Source organism: Chrysemys picta, chromosome 1 (genome assembly GCF_011386835.1).
Source record: "Chrysemys picta bellii isolate R12L10 chromosome 1, ASM1138683v2, whole genome shotgun sequence".
Classification (NCBI taxonomy): Eukaryota; Metazoa; Chordata; order Testudines; family Emydidae; genus Chrysemys; species Chrysemys picta.
In genome coordinates this window covers 90,357,313-90,376,318 of record NC_088791.1, presented here as the reverse complement: position 1 = coordinate 90,376,318, position 19,006 = coordinate 90,357,313, and the positions used below count along the sequence as shown (strand labels likewise).

Here is a 19,006-nt window from a genome sequence, read left to right as displayed (position 1 = left end):
AGGGATGATCTGAAGGCCAAAAGTACAACTAGGTTAAAAAAAAAATTAGATAAGTTCATGGAGGATAGGTCATCAGTGGCTATTAGCCAAGATGGCTAAGCCTCTGACTGCCAGATTCTGGGACTGGAGGACAGGGGATGGATCACTCGATAATTGCCCCATTCTGTTCATTCCCGCTGAAGCATCTGGCATTGGCAGAAGACAGGATATTGGGCTAGATGGACCACTGATCTGACCCAGTATGGCCATTCTTATGTTCCTACAATATCTGCTCATACTCAGAAATGAATATGCTAGAATACTTTACATTTCTATAGCGTCTTTCATCCAGAAGGATCTCAAAGTAATATATATACTTTACACATCAAGGGATAATTTCATCCACCACTGAAAGCAGCTGCCCCTGTAATAAATTGTGGCAGCTATTTAGAAGCACACCTCAACATTTTAAGAGATATGAAAGAATACAGCAACTCTAATGAAACTTCAGTGGAAACTTAGCATGAAGAAAATAATTTCTAATGCTACAATTACCTAATGTACCCAAGACTAATTAACTATTCTTATGAAAGTTCCATGGGATCTTTTCATGACCACAAGGATCTTACAGCATCCCTAGCACCATAGTAGGGAATTGCTTTAGTACAGAATTAAATGGAAGCGCACCACCTACTGAATCAGCACCACCATTTCATTCTGCATCTTGGGTTCTCCCATCAGGTAAAACTTTATCCATGGGTGTGACACATGGCCAGAAAGGGATAAGCATCCTGCAGGATAAATGACCCAAATTCAACCTTTAGGGACATATTGGTAGATAACGATTGTGTTTTCGTGTGTTAACATATACAGGTCTGTTGCATCTTACGTGCATTTAACATGCGCGATTTCAACTTTACGCGGTCGGCAAAAACAAAAAAACAAAACAAAAAAAGAGAAAAACAACAGTTTTAATACTATACCTGTAGTGTGGGCGATTTCGCCCGCTATTAAACTCAATGGGGTTTTGGCTATACGCAGTTTTCGCTTTACGCGCTAACTGCAGGACGGAACCCCTGCATAAGATGAGACAGACCTGTATATTGTTAGAGGTTAACAATGTAACCAAACGGTTCCTGTCTTTGCTGTATTCTATTAATTGAGATCAAAAGAAGATCTTAACATTTAAATGAACTGTAAATATAGTGATATCACTGTATTGATCTCTCTTTGAAATGTATAGCAAATCACCTGCGAATGGTGGAAAACAGGTAATTGCCTTATGTTAATCCCTGTAGCTAGTTACCGGTGATGCTTAGGAAATAAGTCTACTTCAAAGTCTCGATGATTGCCTATTGTTCACCTAAGAACTCCGAGCTGTCAAGAGAAGACATGAAACTGTATAAAAAACCCTTGGGTCCTGATCCTTTTTATCTCAGATCTGCTTGATGCTTTATGCAGGGGAAGTTTCAATTGTAAGACACAGATCTCCAGTCCCACCTGGATCACCCTGAATATGAATGTTGGACTATAACCTATGGACTAATTCTGAAAGAACTCTTTGCAACTATAAAACTTACCATCTCTACTATAAAACTGATCTCAGAACTGTACTCAAGTCTGTATGTATACTGAGCTTTTAACTAATACTCTCTCTCTTTTCTTTTTTAATAAATTCTAGTTTAGTTAATCAGAATTGTCTGTAAGCATGTATTTGGGTAAGATCTGAGATATTCCTTAACCTGAGAGGTAATGTGTCTGATCCTTTGGGATTGGTAGAACTTTCTTCTATGATGAATAAGATTTTCAGTAATTCTCATATCTGACTTGGGTATCTGGGTGGAAGCACAAGGCTGGGTTGCTTTAAGGGAACTGTGTTTTGGTTTCTTGGTAACCAGTAAGGTATTATAGAAGCTGTTTTGTGTTGGCTTGGTACTGGAATATCCACCAGCTTTGGGGATTGTCTGCCCCATTCTTTACCACTTGCCCTAATTGAGTAACCTCAGTGTGGCTCCCCTGGGACCCCAGTCACAATGGGTAAATGTCAAAACATAAAATTCACAATAAACAAATATTCTAGGCTTATGGATTAATGAAGTAGAAACTGTGAGGTCCCCAAGCAGAATCAGGGATGGTTGGTCAATGTGTCTGTCTGGGAAGGGCATAGCATAGATGATGACTCTACCTCCAACACAGCATAATGAAGCTACTGTTGCTGCTCTGGAAGTCATTGGGGTGGGAGAAGGGCAGTCTAATGGACATTCTTACTGTTGTGCTGAGGCTACAAGGAAAGAGTTGCTTCAGGAAAAGTCTCCAGATTTGAGCTGCACAAGCCTGTAGCAAAGGCCACCTCTGTGGTACTCTGCTCTGAAACAGTGGTACTGCCCATGTGCTCTCAAATTGACAAAATGTCACCTAAAGTAAGTGACATTGGCAAGCAATCATCACAGTAACAGCCACCATGTTCTTTATCGATCTAGATATTCTATGGTCTTCTTCACCAAGGTAGTTGAGCATTGCACAGTCACTAATGGATTTTATCTTCACAGCATCCCCTTTGAATTAGGGAACTACTGTCCCCATTTTATAGATGGGGAACTGAGGCACAAGTGTAAGTGACTTATCCAAGATCACAGAGGAAGTCTGTAGAATTGAACCCAGGCCCCGACTGCTAGGTTGGTGCCCTATCCACTAGACTATCTTTCCCTTCCTCTCACCTCTTCCTATTCCTATTCCTCTAAGGTTTTATATTATACATCACTTGTATATTAGCACCTTTCCATGAGAAGGATTTTGTAAAAACTAGAGCAAACCAATATTAATTTAATAGCAATTAATGTAATCTATTATAATTGGCAATCTCTGCTCAGACAAATGTCCTAGACTTGGAAGAATGAGGTCCTATAGGTCAGAAAGGAGGTGCATTGGCAGAGCTGTGTTGGGCCAGAACTGAAATAAGAGTGGTTATGCAGCCAAAGATATACTGCTTGCACAATACTTGCTCGCACTACAGCTTGCTAGAGCCAGTGCTATTTGCACTTCACTTTCATAAGTACTAAATCCACCCACAACATTAAAAACTATTAGGGAAGGTGGATTGGCAACACTAATGCAAAACAGGAGGATCCACACCCTGCAATCTTGCAAGAAAAGTGACTCACAGCAACGAGCCAGCCAGCTAAGGTAAACATAATCATTCTTTATCTTCTCACTCTGGATCAAGAGGAACACCTGCAGGAAAGATGGAAAAAGAAAATTATGTGCATCTGCTCTCCCATATACACAGTAGACCACGTCCTTGTTCCAATATGTAGCCAAGGCACAGGCTGGAGAATACTCAACAACAGCTTGATGGGAAGAGTTAGGGTGTGAAATTGTAATCCATAGGGGCATCTCTCTGTGTCTGGTAAGTGGGGAATTCAAACAGTACAACATTTATCATGGTATTATCTGGAGCTCTAAAATGCCAAACTATGGTGTGGCCTCACTTGAACAGCTGCCAGCGGGTGTTGGTACATAGTAAGCCAGCCATAAAGGAAGACGGGGGCTGAGAGAAGAGACTAGTTTGCATAGGCAACAACTGAGAATGCATTAATTTAGAATGCAGTGCAAAAAATGAAATCAGTGTCTTTCTAAAATACCAGAAGTCTCACTGTGATGATGATTCCTTCCCACCCCTCTGCCACATATTGTATGTAACAGAGCATTCCTGGACTAGCAATAACAGTCCTTAACCATTAGTTTTATCAAGGCTCTGTGTCAAAATACTAGCTTTTTACAACATATAGTGGCGTTACAGTCATTCCACATCTAAGGAGGGCTGGGATGATTTTGTTGAGTTCCTGAGGCCTGGTCTACACTACAATGTTAGGTTGACCTAAATTGACTTGTTTTGCATCTATCCACACCACACTTGACGCAGGTACCCACCAACATCAATGTAATAACAACCCCCCAACAACGCAAAGCTAAAGTCTACGTTCTTCCAGCAACACAGTTCTAGTATAGACAGTGCATTACCTGCGTCAACTCTAGCAGTCTTTCAGGAAAAACCTGTCACCATATTGCTCCTGGGACTCAAATTTAAAACTCAAAAGAAAACCATTTCAATTTTTGTTGGTCTATAAAAATCACATGATTTGCTTAAAATAAAATCACTTGGGTTTGGGGGTTTTTTTGGTCTGTCCTCTGATTTTTTTTAACCCTTGTGGGAAATCTCTCTTCTTTCTTCCCAACAGCCAATTGCTTTTGTGCATTTCAGGGATAATTCAACATCAGATGCCCCCCCCCCCCAAAGCTATGTTTGGGGAGAAATGAACCTCCTTAAGTACTAATGGATGCTGCTGAATAGGATGGGGAGCATTTCCTCTTGCTTTCCTCCTCCCAGGGGAAGAAAGTTTGTTTCTCACAAACCTCCAAGGGGGACGCCTAAAGCTCTCATCTATCCGGTCTCTGTTGCTCAGTGATCCCTACAAGCCCAAAGTATGCCTGTGATCTCAGGCACAGTATACAGAACACTGATCAAGAGAGCATTCCTTGATCAGTTAGAGATAGCTTGGAATGCTGCACTCACAGCATGATCCCCACATACCCAATCGTGTGAGGTTACCAGGATTCCGACCCCCCTGAATAAGGTTCACTGAAAGCAAGATATATATCTCAATTCCTGCAGGAAGCAGCAGCTCCATTTCCACACAATATGCAGAATCAGAAAGTGTGTGTGTGGGGCGGGGGTGGTGGTGGGGTTACGTAGGAAATAATTCCATTGTTTTTTTTTAAGAAAGCATATACATACCTCCTCACCCTCGCTGGTATTGCCAGTGGCAGCTTTGGCTTGGGCGTAGTTAAAGTTAAAAGTGTCATCATTGTAGAAATAACTCTGGAAAATAAGCCAGCCAGACAGAAAACCATGGTGTACAACATTAAAAATAAAGACCAAAAATCTGAGTCAGCCTATAGCAGACAATTGGAAAAAAACCCAAATGATACACTGTAAACATTAGGCATTTACAAACAGTGGCTAAAGAATTATGGAGGGGCTTTCCATCCTGACTATGTGATTACAATCAAAACTGAAACATTCCTGGGTATTAATCATGGTTGGTTTGGAGAATGTTCCAAGCCAAAAATTACAGGGTGGCTGCTTTTGTTGGGTTTGGCTTTCATTCTGGGCATGCTAAGACCTGCTATGAAGCTGTGGCCACTTCCTCCATGACCCCTCATATTTCCCCAACACCTTAAAATCTGGGCTGGTGAACGGGTAGCTCTGACTCTCCAGTGGTTTAAAAGAGTGAGCAGTGGGGCTCTCTTGCTTTGTGAGGCTAGCTAGGTGACATTCAGAATCATAATACTGTGCTGAGTATTCTCCCTCAACAATGGTTTTGTCAGGGTTAGAACAAGTCCCAGGGTTAGGGAAACTTGGTAAGCAAGAAGCTAGCTTCTCTGCATCACCACTTCCTTTTGTACAAATACAACCAGGCTTCTCACTCAAAGTTCACTTCTAAGTCCTTCAGCACTGGATGCCAGAGAATTTCAGTGCTACCCTTCCTGTGACTTTACATCTCAAAATTCTTTATGCTGTGGGAATCAGCACAAATAAGGCCACGTCCATTATACAGCTTTTAAGAGAGTCTGTTATCAGTTATCGACATGGTCAGCTATATGCACGATTAAAAACTCTGACAGCAACTAGGGTCAGCTAACAGCATTTCACCCCAGTTAGGGTGTATCTGCACTACAGAAGTGAACATAAATTGGGGGGGAACAGACCTTGTGTAAGTACTAATGCTGCTGTGAATTCAGAGTAGCCATGCCCTTCTGGTTGCAGAACAGGCACATTTTCTATCCTGCACTAGACTTACTATTGTTATCTTGGGTCTTGTAGAACTGGACCTTAAGTCCCTTGATCTTTTCATAACACCGCGTGCTGTTCTGAGTAATGTACATCTCAGCTAGCTGTTCAGACACTCAGTTGTACACTAACGTGTTCCTTATGACCAGGACTCATCTTGGCCTGGATTATCTCATCTCCCCAGATGGTCACCAGTGCCAGAATGTTGCCCTCAGACCGATTGGCACACTCATAGCAAGGCGTCCTTTGAGACATGCAGTTTTAACTCAATCACTAATAAAGATGATTACTGGGGGAATATAATGCAAATGAGTTCCATAGTGTTCTCAGCTCTACTTGTAAACCTAAGTGGCTTCCATCAAAATTGGCCTCTGTGCTACAAAGCATAAACCATACTGGGCAGGCCACCTAAGACCTGACTGATAGGAAGTAGTGGGAGAACTATTTGTACCATTAGGGCTATAGGAATATAGGAGTTGCCAGCCTGGCTTAGACCAGTGGTCCATCTAGCCTGCATCCTGGTTTAGAGAATGGCCAGTACCAGCTGCTTCAGAGGAAGGTGCAAAAAACCCTGCAGTAGGCAGTATGGGATAGCCTACTCCAGGGAACAGTTCCTTCCAATCCCCGCAGTTTAGAAGTCACCTTATACTCTCAAGTATAAGGGTGTGTATCCCTTCAAAAAGATTTTTAAAATATTTATTGCTATAACTCTGGATAGTCTAGTGGGTATATAAAATGTCCAATCTTTTTGAATCCTGCTAAGAGGTTGGCCTCAATATCATCTGGTGGCAATAAATTCCACAGGTTAATTGTGTCTTATCTGAAAAATATATTTCCTTCGAAATGATCCGTTTTGAATTTGCCACAATTCCACTGACTCTCCTTGTTCTTGTCCTCTGAGAGAGTGAATAGAAGTTCACGATCTACCTTCTTTGTATCATTATTTTGTATACTTTTCTCCTGTCTCCTTTTATTCTTTTTTTCTCTAAAGCCTACAGTTTCAAACTTTTTCAATCTCTCTTCATATGAGAATTTTTTCATGTCCCTAATCATTCTCATTACCTTTCTCTGAACCCTCTCTAATTCTGATGTCCCCCTGGAGTGACCAGAACTGAACAGTATTTCAATTGAGGGCGTACCACCAATGTATATATTGGCACCATCTTTTCTGTATTAATCTGTTTCCCATTCCTTATGCATCCTAATTTTATTTGCTCTTGATGAGCACATTGGCACTGCACTAGAGGAGACTGACAGAGGTGGACCACATGGTGGTTAATTTTCAGGGCCGCCCAGGGGGAGGGGAGGGGCAAGTGGGGCAATTTGCCACAGGCCCCACAGAGGCCCCCACGAGAATATAGTATTCTATAGTATTGCAACTTTTTTTTATGGAAGGGGCCCCCAAAATTGCTTTGCCCCAGGCCCCCTGAATCCTCTGGGCAGCCCTGTTAATTTTGCTTGAAGCATATCTAATCGAAACAGCATTATGATCACTTGCATGCCATCGGAAACAGGTATATGTGCAGACATGTGATGTGTTTCATGCATTCTTGGGGGACAATGAGAAGGTGGGAGGGGCAAGTGGTTATTAGCATACCACATTTTTCTGGAGTAGACCAAGTCTCAGAGTTTAGGCAAATGGTTGGCTTCCTTTATCCAGTTCAGCACTCCTTTTTACAGAGTGAAGTGGATGCTCTAGTTATATTCATATAACCAGTTTAACCTGCCCTCCTTCCTCCAGGCTCTCTGATATGACGTCCCAGAGTGCATTGTTCCACATGCTGCTGAAATTGCTTTGTTTGTATGCCCTCAGCCCAGTCTATTACTTGTGGAGGCACTACAGGGTAGTTGCCCAGATTTTCCCAGAATGCACTGATAAACATAGTTAGATAGCATAGTAAGTGAAGATGTACAAACAAGGCTCTTCGAGCAAAAAAATGTGTCCTGTTACATGTATCCAGTTAAACTACTCTGGCCTCTAAGTGTTTACAAAATCATGGATAAAAGTTGTAGGGCTGAGAGGACCTAAAAGATCATTGGCTGCTTAGTTTGGGACCATCAAAGTACTATTCCCTTACCCACCCTTGTTAATGTTTAGCCATGCCTAGGGACACATCTTTCATCTGCAAGTATGGACATATTAGATTCTTTTGTGAGCTCTTTATGCTTGAAAGCACTGGCAATGCATGGCATACAAGGGGTAAACCTAATCACCCTTGATTTGGAACGTATGGAGGGGCCTGGTGCCAACTGGCACCAGGCCTTAGTCAGCAGGGAATGTTCAAGCACTCATAGGCTGGGTTATCCTAGACTTCTGGAACTGGCTTTGTTCAGCACCCTATTTCTCTGGCACTCCTTAGCTGCCCTTTAATCCAACAGTCATTGTTTGTCAGCTTCATGATCTAGTGCCTATATTTTAGTCATCTCATCTGCATGTTTAATTTCTAATCTGCTTTCCTTCTCATCTACTTCCCATTTCCAAAGTTACTTCGAACTCTGCTATATTATACTGAGATAATATAAATAATATAAAATAAACTACAGGAACTGTTTGTACATATTCCAAGGGAATGATCAAAGGAATAGGGGAGGGTGTGTGTGTGCACCTGTGTACACTGGTGTCCTCTAGTGGGTGGCCCAGGAAAGATCTGCTCATGTGCAAATCAGAATCTCTTCACCAACTGAGCTCAGGAAGCTGCTCCTTCAGGCATGCAAATGACAGACAAATGTAAGTATGTGTGTGTGTGCAATACTGCACTGTGCTGGATGGGATAGGTTATTCACCCTTGACCCCTGATTTGCTCTTGGAAGGTTTACGTTTTAAATCAAATTATAGCCTATACGTAAGGGAAAGTTAAAATGTGTAAAGATGTTGATGATAAAAATAATTGAAGATGTAATGTAAGTAGGGAAAACAAATGTAAAAATGTGTGTTATAGGCTCTGCAAAAGTAGGAGGCCTAGATAGTTAGCCTAAAGTGCTTGACCTAAGGTTATAAGATTTAGTAATAGGCATCTTGTGATAAACAAACCACAAAAGAGGAGTTTAAGCTTGAAATAACAGATTTTTAGGGGATTTTTGGTATATGTAACCATCAGGTTAACCACATTAATGTGCTGGAAATATTGGGAAATGTATTGACATAAATAGCTTATGTCAGCAATCAGAACCCCAATTATGGTTTCCCCGAAAGCCACACATGGACAGGAGCTGATAGGCAATCTAAATATGGTTACCGGATGCATGGGGGATGTAAGGAAAAAGGGTATGAAAAGGTTGTCAGACCGACCCCAGTGGGCATATCAGCATGACAGGATGTGGAAGTTTAGATTGTCATACTTCACTTCTGATGTTCTCCACTGACTTTTCCTTCCATCCTCTAATACTTCTGATTGTCTCCATATGGTTGTGAGAATGCATAATGCAGGGGATTGTTCTGCTATACTTATTTTGCTTTTCTATTATTGCTATTATACCTGTATGTATTTAAGTACTAAATAAAGTCCTCGTGTCTGTGTGTGTGATTCACCAATCTCATCTCCTTTAATAAATTTGTGTAGCCGCTTGAGCAAAATAACCTGTTATTAGTGACTTGTGCAATTTGCACGCTAAATTAATCAAAGGCTACAAGGTCAGGCTTTTCCATGCATATATTAGTTCCCTCTGTTGGTTGAGTTAGGAAGGCAGGCAGCTCCTGTCACTGAGCAAGTAGAGAACGCTGGTTTGCAGCTGAAGATAAACCTCTTGATATTATGTATATCAATATTATATACAAGAATGTGCCATTGTTTTCACTTCTCCAACAACAACAAAAGAAAGAAAAGATAGAAAAAAAGATCAGGCACCCAATGAAAGTTTCCCACCCCAGATAAGTAAGATCTCTTCTTCGCTCAATGGGAATTATGCACACAAAGGCCTGAGAGAAAAAGCTCTTACCAGAAAAAGCTGGTAAACACAGCAGTAGTTAAGGTGCTCTACTGACCTTGACTGAGTTGAGGTAAATCAGGACATCATCAAATTGTCTGAGCAGAAAGAAGCAGGAGGCCATGCACTGTCTCCCTGGGATTGTATCTAAGGCATGAGAGGAAAAGGCCGATATTTAAAATTGGGTGGTGGTGGAAAATTAACTTGGATATCTGCCTCCCAAATTGCCAACAAAGTCATAGAATAAAGTATAACCTGCCTCTTTCAGACAAGGGGCTACACCACAGATGAAGAAGAGCTATTGGTTCATCTGGTCATCCTTCCCTATTCTGCTCCACAGATAATGCAAGATTGTTTCCCAAAATAACTTCTCTAAACCTAAAAAGTTCACATATATCAAGTCCTTTATATTGGACTCCATACCAGGCCTTGCCATGTCCCACTGGAAAACTGTTAATCTCCCTTCACAATGGTATACTAACAACACAGTACTCTTATACGGCACTTTTCATCAGTAGATCTCAAAGCATTTTACAAAGGAAGGTCAGTATCATTATTCCCATTTTACAGATGGGGAATAATTAGGCAAAGAAAGATGAGGTAATTTGCTCAAGGTCACTCAGACAACCAGTGGCAGAGCCACCAATAGAACCCACATCTCGAGTCCCAGTCCAGTACTCTATCCACCAGGCAACACTACTTAGTATATGGGTATATAGCTTCCATTTCTTGTCCTGCAGGGTCAAGAGATAACAGGATTGGAAGATGTGGCATTTTTGTGACAGATGTGAGACCCTGGAAGTGTGGAAACCTCAATATCTCATGTATTGAGATGAGCCAAAGGTTATGGACCCAGGGGATATTCATTGACTATTGTATCAATAAGCGTCATGTGTATTTCTGTGTTCCTGGTTCACTGGGTGGGGTTCCTATGTAATCTGGAATCACTTAGAGGAGGGATGTTAATAATTAATGCAAATTCCCAATGCTGCTTATGCAGATATCCAGACAGGTGAAGCTACATCCCTTGGGAGAAGTAGCATTGATTTAAATTACCTGATTCAGGAGGTCTGAAAGACAAAAGCCCCAAATTGTACAGAGTCAGCTTGATTTTACTCAGGACAGCCCCATTCTGCAACAAAGAACTGACACATTTATTTATGGACCGATCAGGATTTCATGTGGATGATGGAAATAGCTGGTAAGTTTAGCACATATGTAGGCTGTTTATTGTTTTATAATGTGTTTTCTCTGTAATGCTTATGTCATAAATAATTGTACTATGCTTTGTGAAAGCTGACTGGTCACTGATTAACTGTTATTGTCCCTGAGAAACAGCAGAATTGCAGGTGCTGAAATAAAGTCAGACTGGCTGGGATAATCATCACAGTGAATTGTAAGGGGACTGCAGCTCTAAAATTCGGATCTGGAGAGAGAGGAACACTGGTTCCTGCCCCAAAAAAGGGTACAGCTAGAGGCTTGAGACCTAAGGGTATGCCCTTGAGGAAGTCATGAAGGGGGTAGATGTATAGCTAACCCCAATATTATGACAGTTTTCAAACACAGAAAATCCATCCCTAGCTGAAGGTTTTATCTGGGCCTTCGGCAGGAGAGTTATGGAATGGAAAATTCCCCATTTGAGAGGAAAAAAGTTTTGTTTTTGCTTTTTTAATGAAGCAGCAGTTTGAAGTTGTTCGGGGGCCCTGAAAAATTAATCCATATCCCAGGGGGATTTATTCTAGTGGACAGAGGATTAGGAGGCAATCAAAAGTGTTATCACATGGCTCTGCAATTTAACACCTTAATATCACTTCTAGGTGTGATGTCTTTGTATAAAACACACACACACTTTGGTTGAATGTAAAAATGAAACAACAACTTAAGTGTTTAAATAGAGTCCACTAATGGGGAATGTAAGAAACTAACTGAAAATGGGTATGTTTTTGCTCCCCTTCTCTATCCACAGCCAGACTCCAATCTTATTGTCCTTCCTTGTAGGATTTCTCTAGTGTGGTTTTTCTACAACAGTGGTGCCCAGACTTTTCCTGTCACACCCCCTCTTACCAGTAATGGAATCTGTCCGTGCTACCCCCCCCCCCCCCAATTACTGCACAGCCATGGCTTCCGCAGCAGAGGAACTTGGACTGAAGGCGGAGCTGGGGACAGAACTGGGGCTGGGGGAGGAGCTAGGGCTAGAAGCGGAGCTAGCCTGGGGGCAGAGAGGGAAAGAGGGCAGAACTGGGCAGGAAGTGGAGTTGCAGCTGGGGCCAGAACTGGGCTAGGAGCAGAGAAGGGGCCAGAGCTGGGCTGGTGGGTGGAGTGGAGCTGCAGTTGGGGCTGGGGCTGGAGCTAGGCTGGGGAAAAGAGCAGGGGGCAGAGTGCAGCTGCCACTGGAGGCAGAGCTGGTCTGGGGGTGGAGTGGAGCTGTGGGGCTGAGGTCGGAGTGGGGTGGTGCTCCCTCCCCACCACTCGTGGGGGCTGGCCAGCCCCTCCCCCGGCATGTTCCTCTGCGTTCCCCTGGGAGAGGGCACACCCCACAGTTTGGGGACCACTGCTCTACACTTTGGCTTCCCAGGTCACTTCACTATGTATTATGTTCTAGTACCTACTTGGAAACAAATTGGCTTGTGTGTTTAATTTTCCCTTCACTCAAATGTATGCCCATCACTACATGCATCTTCATGTGTAAGGGCAATAAGTTAAATACATCTCAGTGTTCTTCCACTCCCCTCAAGGCAATGGAAGGCACAAAGAGACCCTGAAAGAAACGCCCCCCACACACACCTAGCAAGATATTTCAGTTCATAAATCCATAGCAATTTATATTATACAAGATCCAAACAAAATATAAATAAATATTTAAGGAGAGTAAAAGTTAAGAATATATTTTCTTTATAAATTAATCAAGGTAATGGAACATTAATTTATTAAAAAAAGAATGGTCAAAGGTCAAGAAATTCTTGAGATTTATTCCCCCTCCCCCCCCAAATTCCCACTCATCTTCCACTTTCTAGTTGGAGATCACCTTATCCCAGCACATTCCCCTCCGCAGAGTTATTTTTAAAAAAATGCATTTTATTTTTTTTACTTTATTTTATTAAAGTAATATCCATACATCTCATACAACTCAGGCTAATACTACACATTTCCAAGACACAGTCAACAGGGGCATTAATCTTAGCATTCTAGTTTTTCCTCTTCATAACACCCATTTTCCCATATTTGTAAAATACAGCCTCTCACTGAACTTTCAGAATATAGCCACAGACACCCCTTTTTCCCTTCCTGCAAACTATCCCTTCGAAAATTCTATATACTGGTTTATGAACTCCGAACATACAACACATAATGGCTGGAGACCGGGACTATTTTCCCATTAATGGCTAGAGACCATAATATCCTGTATGTTATTTCCATATGTATGTGCCAGAGATACCATCATGTCCCCATCCATCATTATGTGATGGGCTGAATACTCCACTAGACTTAGTTCACTTTCCCCATAAAGATTACAAACCTTACTAACTCATATTATTTCAGGCAATTTTACTTCACCCATCACTATAAGATCTAAGCGCCTTACAAATTCTAAAGAAGAATCTGTTTCTCTCCCTCACACAGTTTTTGTTATTGTGGAAAAGCTAAATGGAAGAAGTAAGTTTTACATTCTGCACTGATGGTGACAAGGTTTGCAGTCATTCTGATCTCCTGCAGCAAGTTCCACAGTCATGGCCAGCTGCCAAGAAAGTTTTGTCATTCCTGTTCATTATCCTCACTGTTCTTTGGTGGCAGTTGAAGTAGGAAAGAGTCCAAAACTGAACTGAGATTTTCACCATTATTAAGGGGCACAAATTCCATAACAAGTAAGAAGACTTCAGGTTATGATCCGATCACATCTAAGAAAAGTAATTGGTCCTTATCAGTACTTGGGGAAACACCCAGAGGAAAACCTACAGGAAGCAGTGTCTATAATTCAGTATAGCATACTCTTTTCTTGGAGTCAGTAATAAACTAAAGCCCCAGCACTGTTTTGAGGATATTGTGCTGCTAGATAAGCACTATCTTGGGAAAAGACAAGCTGAGTCCCTGACTAATTGTGGTCATACAAAAATTCAAGGGCACACTATGAAAGTCTGTTTGCTCCAGTGTTCTGCCCAAATTCCCTGTTAGAGGATAATTTTATATAGGCAAAATGCAATTATCTATGATTTCACTTTAACAGAATATTATTCTTCACTCCGTGTTCTTAGGTATAAGTAGCATTATTGTGCTTTGTTAAATATCTGACCAGTATTGTGCTGGTTCAGTACAAGTGTTGGATGAAATATTTCCTGAATAACTATCGTTCATAGAATGCTTTGGGATGATGACTATATAAAATATGGTATTAAAAAGATAATAAAAAGAACACAAAATAGTCATGGATTGGTGCCACTATCACCAACCCTGGTTTACCATGGATACTACTTGTTATGGCAAGAAGTGAATGGGTGACTTTGCCTTAGCTCTGTTCCATTTTGAATAATGAAATGGAAGTAAAATAGGAAAGTTGGGATTTTAAAGACCTAATCCATCCCAAGTGATTCACACAGAAAGAGGAAAAAAACCTCATTTTGAGAAGCTCCATACTTTGTGTAACTTAAAGTGAGCCAAAAGGAGGTAATATGAAGTCCAGAAAAGAGTTTTCCCTCCCAGTGATTTGATGTTTTTCCTTTACCAAATGCCAGATTTGGTCTTAAAACTACTGAAGATGAAGAGGGGGCGCTTACTCCCCATTATTTTGGCATCGTGTGCAATCCTTGTGTTCTAGGAGGTAGAGCTACCGGCTATAGGTGTGCCAGCAGCAGCCACTTGAGTGGGCTACAGGGTCCACTCATATTAAGAATTAAGTTTGTCTAATGAGAACTGGATACTCACTAAGAGTTATGCTCAGCCACAGAAATGATATACCATTTATTAAGTGAAAGTGTTAAAAATGTGACAATTCACTGCGTTTCCCCCATTCAGTTCTTCTTTTACTCTCGCCAAGGAATCTGATCCTTATTTCTTTTTCTACCATGAGGCTAAAGAAAGGTGAGCTATTGGGAAAGATCACTCAGAACACTGGCATTAACTGCCAGGAGTATAGGGGACAGTAAAAAACAAAAACAAAAAAAGCAACCTCTAGTGCAGGGGTGGCCAACCTGAGCCTGAGAAGGAGCCAGAATATAACAATGTACATTGCCAAAGAGCCACAGTAATACGTTAGCAGCACACCCCTCCCCCATCAGCTCCCCCACCCCGATCCCAGTGCCTCCCACCCACCGGCAGCCCCGCCGATCAGCGCCTTTCCCCCCCCATCCCCGCATCTCTCGATCAGCTGTTTCGTGGTGTGCAGGAGGCTCTGGGGAGACGGGGGGGAGAAGCGAGGGCACTGCAGGCTCAGGGAAGGGGGCAGGAAGGGATGGAGTCCCTGGGGGCAGGGCCTGTGGCAGAGCCAGGGGTTAAGAAGTGAGCACTCCTGGCACATTAGAAAGTTGGCACCTGTAGCTCCAGCCCTGGAGTCGGTGCCTATACAAGGAGCCGCATATTAATTCTGAAGAGCCGCATGTGGCTCCAGAGCCACAGGTTGGCCACCCCTGCTCTAGTGCCCTCATTTGCAATGTCAATTCCAGTTTATGAGACATTGGTGACCAATAGTTTTAGCCATCTTTTTTCCTAGCCGAAATGCAGTGTACAGCTGTTGATTTTGGGCAGGTTTTATTGCGGAAGAAAGGTAGATAATGGTTGCTACATAATGGATGCTACTTGGGTTTTTCTGAAACCACACAATAATTAAAAGTCTAGCCTTACATAGCTCCTGAATGGAAGGACTCATACCCTAACTCTGCTCATTGTGTGTTTTTTAATTTTCTAAGTCAGTAATCTAACCAGAAACAACAGAGATCTAACCGCTGACCTCTGCAAGACTTTGCTGAATGTGTGACATAGTTCTCATAAACTACCCTGTTCTCAACAGTTTTTTAAACATTTTCCATCTCCATGTCTGGTCCTGGGATCTCTGTAGAGAGTGTGAGATGTAGAAAGACCAGAATCACAGCAGAGAAAGTGTTCTGCTTTTTCTGTTTGTCCATTGATCTTTAAAAATTTCCAGTAAGTTAACAAGCTTGTGAAGGTGCTATCAATCACTTATCTGGCCCCCTTCCAACTCCCCATCCCCAAACACTAACACAGGATTTTCTTTACTTTACGAAACACAAACCATCATTCCTTTCTAGTTTTGTGTAACAGTTAGATATGCTGATGCAGGGCACTGTATAAGACTTTGAACAGACAGACAATCTAGTGGTACTAGCTCTTTACTCCTGGGAGACCATCAAGGACTGGCAATAGAAGGAAGTGCTAGATTTTGACTTCTAGGCCAACTATGTTAGCAAAGGCTCTCATACAAAGGCAGTAAAACTATAATCCCCATCCTAAATCTAGGGAAGCAAATGCAAAGTCCGAGGTCAACAGAATGACCTTAAGCAGGCAATAGAATGGCTGGTGTGTTATAATATATATAAGTACAGTACATTCTGGAACATTGCACTGAGAGTTCTTATTGTTCCTCTTTATTATGCTATTAGCATGTGCTGCCCTGAACATATAAAACATTGTCTCTGCCTCAAGGAGCTTACACTCTAATTTAGACAAAAATATGCTACTTGAAGATAATACAGTAAAAGCTGTTTTATCTGGCATGTTGGGAGAATGGGGGTTGCCGCTAAATAAAAAATGCCAGTTAACTAAGAGGGAGGTGTTTGGGTGCGGAAGGGGGTGTGTGGCTGGGGGTTGGGATGTGTGGGAGGGGGTGCGGGGTGTCAGATCCAGGGGGTGCTCACCTTGGGTGACTCCCCGCAAGCGGCGACCTGTCCCAGCTACTACTAGGCAGAGGCACAGCAGGCAGCTCTGCCCTGCTCTGAGCGCTAGCTCCACAGCTCCCATTGGCTGGGAACTGCAGCCATTGGGAGCTGCGGGGGTGGTGCCTGTGGGTGGAGGCAGCGAGCAGAGCCGCCTGCCAAGCCTCTGCCTAGGAGCAGCCGGGACAGGTTGCCGCTTGCAGGGAGCCGCTCAAGGTGAGCGCCCCCCAGATCTGGCACCCTGCACCTCCTTCCATGCCCCAACTTGCTGTCCTGAGCCCTCTCCCGCACTGAAACTCCCACCCAGAACCCACATTCCCTCCAGCGCCCCAACCCCCTGCCGGCTCCATGGCAACTGGACTATAAACCGGAATTTTAATGAAGATCAGAAATGCCAGTTTATAGAGCTTTCCGGTTGGCCAAGTGCCGGATAAAACAGCTTTTACTGTACTGTGTATTTGGTATATCACTGGGCCCATCTTCAGCCCAAATGCTGCTGTTAATGTGACTGTTTATGATAGAAGTACCATTTTACATAGATAGAGATCCTGTTTTATTACAAACCCATTGCTCTAACTGGAACAATGTAGGTGTCTATAACATGCTCAAAATTGTGTGCACATGTGTTTCAGAGCATATCTTCAGTTTCATATGACAGCAGATGTACTGTGTGGAAACATTATGCTGTTACCAGCATAGCTACAGCAACACAATGCCTGGCACTAGACATGCTGAGAGTCAGCAATTGCATAGGCACTATTATAAGACAGTATATACCAGCAGTTCTCAACCAGGGGTCCAAGGCCCCCTGGGGGCCACAAGCAGGTATCAGGGGGTCCGCCAAGCAGGGCCAGCATTAGACTCACTGGGGCCCAGGGCAGAAAGCCAAAGCCCCACCAGCCCAGCCCTGGCAACTGGGCCTCAAGGTGAAGCCTGAGCAGCTTAGCTTCGCAGGGCCCCCTGTGGCTTGGGGCCCTGGACAGTTGCCCTGCTGGCTACCCCTTATAGCATGTTTAGGTGGGCTGCAGAAAGAAAAAGGTTGAGAACCCCTGGTATATACTGTAGTATCAGTAGAAGAGCATTTACATAATGGAGAAAGAAAATTTCAAACCTACCACATTCACTGGCTGATCCTCCCACAAGCTGGAAGAACTGTTGAGCAATTTTCAGATGATCCCTCTTGGAGAGAAACAAATGACATGAGATCCAGAGCATGGAGTGGTGCCATGGGACAGAATGAACGCATGCTCCAAGGGGGGTGAGTAGGGTGAAGTAGAGCAAAGTGAATACACATATTGTGGGGTGAGAGGAAAGATGGGGACAGAGGTACAATAAACAAGGAAGGAAGGAATCTTATTGCATGGACCCATATACACAGAATCATTTCAAAAGGAAGCAAGGCTTTTGTAAGCAGGATAGAGAGGCTCAGTTCAGTTTGGATGAGTCTCAGGGCTAGTAACAGAAACTCACAATTCACTCACTTTGGACTGTGAATTATGGAGAGAGAAGAAATGAAAGGACTCAGAAAGCATGGGATTTGAGTGTGAAAGTACCACCTCTTTCCCATTAGCTGCATTCCAGATACCACATTTCTTTCTCCCCTAGTACTGATGTAAATGCTGGAGCACCAGAGGGGTTTTACTCACTGAGCCCATTTCCTGTCCAAGGGCTGCATTCACCACTCCCTTGAGTATGTACTCCTGCAACAAACAAGAGGATCAGAGAAGACAAGTTAAAGAATTCAGAAAACATACAAAACAACTGCTGGCAACTTAAAAATTATTTTGTTCCTGCCCATGCCAACTCTATTCAAACTTCATTTTATTAGTAGTCAGATACGACTGCACTCCAGCAGCGTGTAATAAATAATAACCAAAAAAAAAAACAACCAATCCTGCATCTGAGCCAGTTGTTTAAGTGAAATGAGCTAGGGTTCTGAATCAAGGTCCTGTGTAGAGACAGCAACATTATAAAAACACCATCAAAACTGCCAGGAATTGTCCTGCTGTTATCAGTGGCAGCAGAGGGGCCCAAGTAGACTGAACTCCCCTTTCAGGCATATAAGTGGTCACTCCAGGGAGGAGGATATGTGTCTCTGCCTCAGGGTATGGAAGTTTGCATTGCCTCTGCCAGTATTATATCTACCCTGTGAATAAAGAGAACTTGAGTCCCCAGGGCTGTCAAACAGACTGATATCTTTCAACCAGCATGAAAAATTAAATCCGGTGCTGGTAAAAGGTATTACATTGACAGTGCTGGAGGCTGAAGTCCTCTGCCTGTAAGTCAGGTACAGCAAAGGCAGAAGCATTGCAAGTTTTCCCGCATATGTATATATAGTTCCTCCACACTGCCCTGGAGAGAGGCACCTCTG

The 19,006-nt window shown here is 42.8% G+C and overlaps 1 protein-coding gene across 7 annotated transcripts in view; it reads right to left on the bottom strand.

Annotated features, from left to right (window-relative positions):
• The window catches only part of IFT56 (intraflagellar transport 56), a 178,142-nt gene that overhangs the window by 10,267 nt on the left and 148,869 nt on the right, over positions 1 to 19,006 (bottom strand). For 5 of the 7 annotated variants that reach the window (XM_065562499.1, XM_024109851.3, XM_005293064.5 and 2 more), the window contains 5 exons: positions 18,282 to 18,335; positions 17,751 to 17,814; positions 9,813 to 9,901; positions 4,775 to 4,858; positions 3,141 to 3,210 (listed from right to left, as the gene is read on the bottom strand). In XM_065562499.1, coding sequence (XP_065418571.1) covers positions 3,141 to 3,210; positions 4,775 to 4,858; positions 9,813 to 9,901; positions 17,751 to 17,814; positions 18,282 to 18,335 — 361 coding nt within the window. Of the gene's footprint in view, positions 1 to 3,140; positions 3,211 to 4,774; positions 4,859 to 9,812; positions 9,902 to 12,797; positions 13,651 to 17,750; positions 17,815 to 18,281; positions 18,336 to 19,006 lie in introns of those variants that run through there. The other 2 variants (XM_065562530.1, XM_065562521.1) reach the window with 1 other exon arrangement.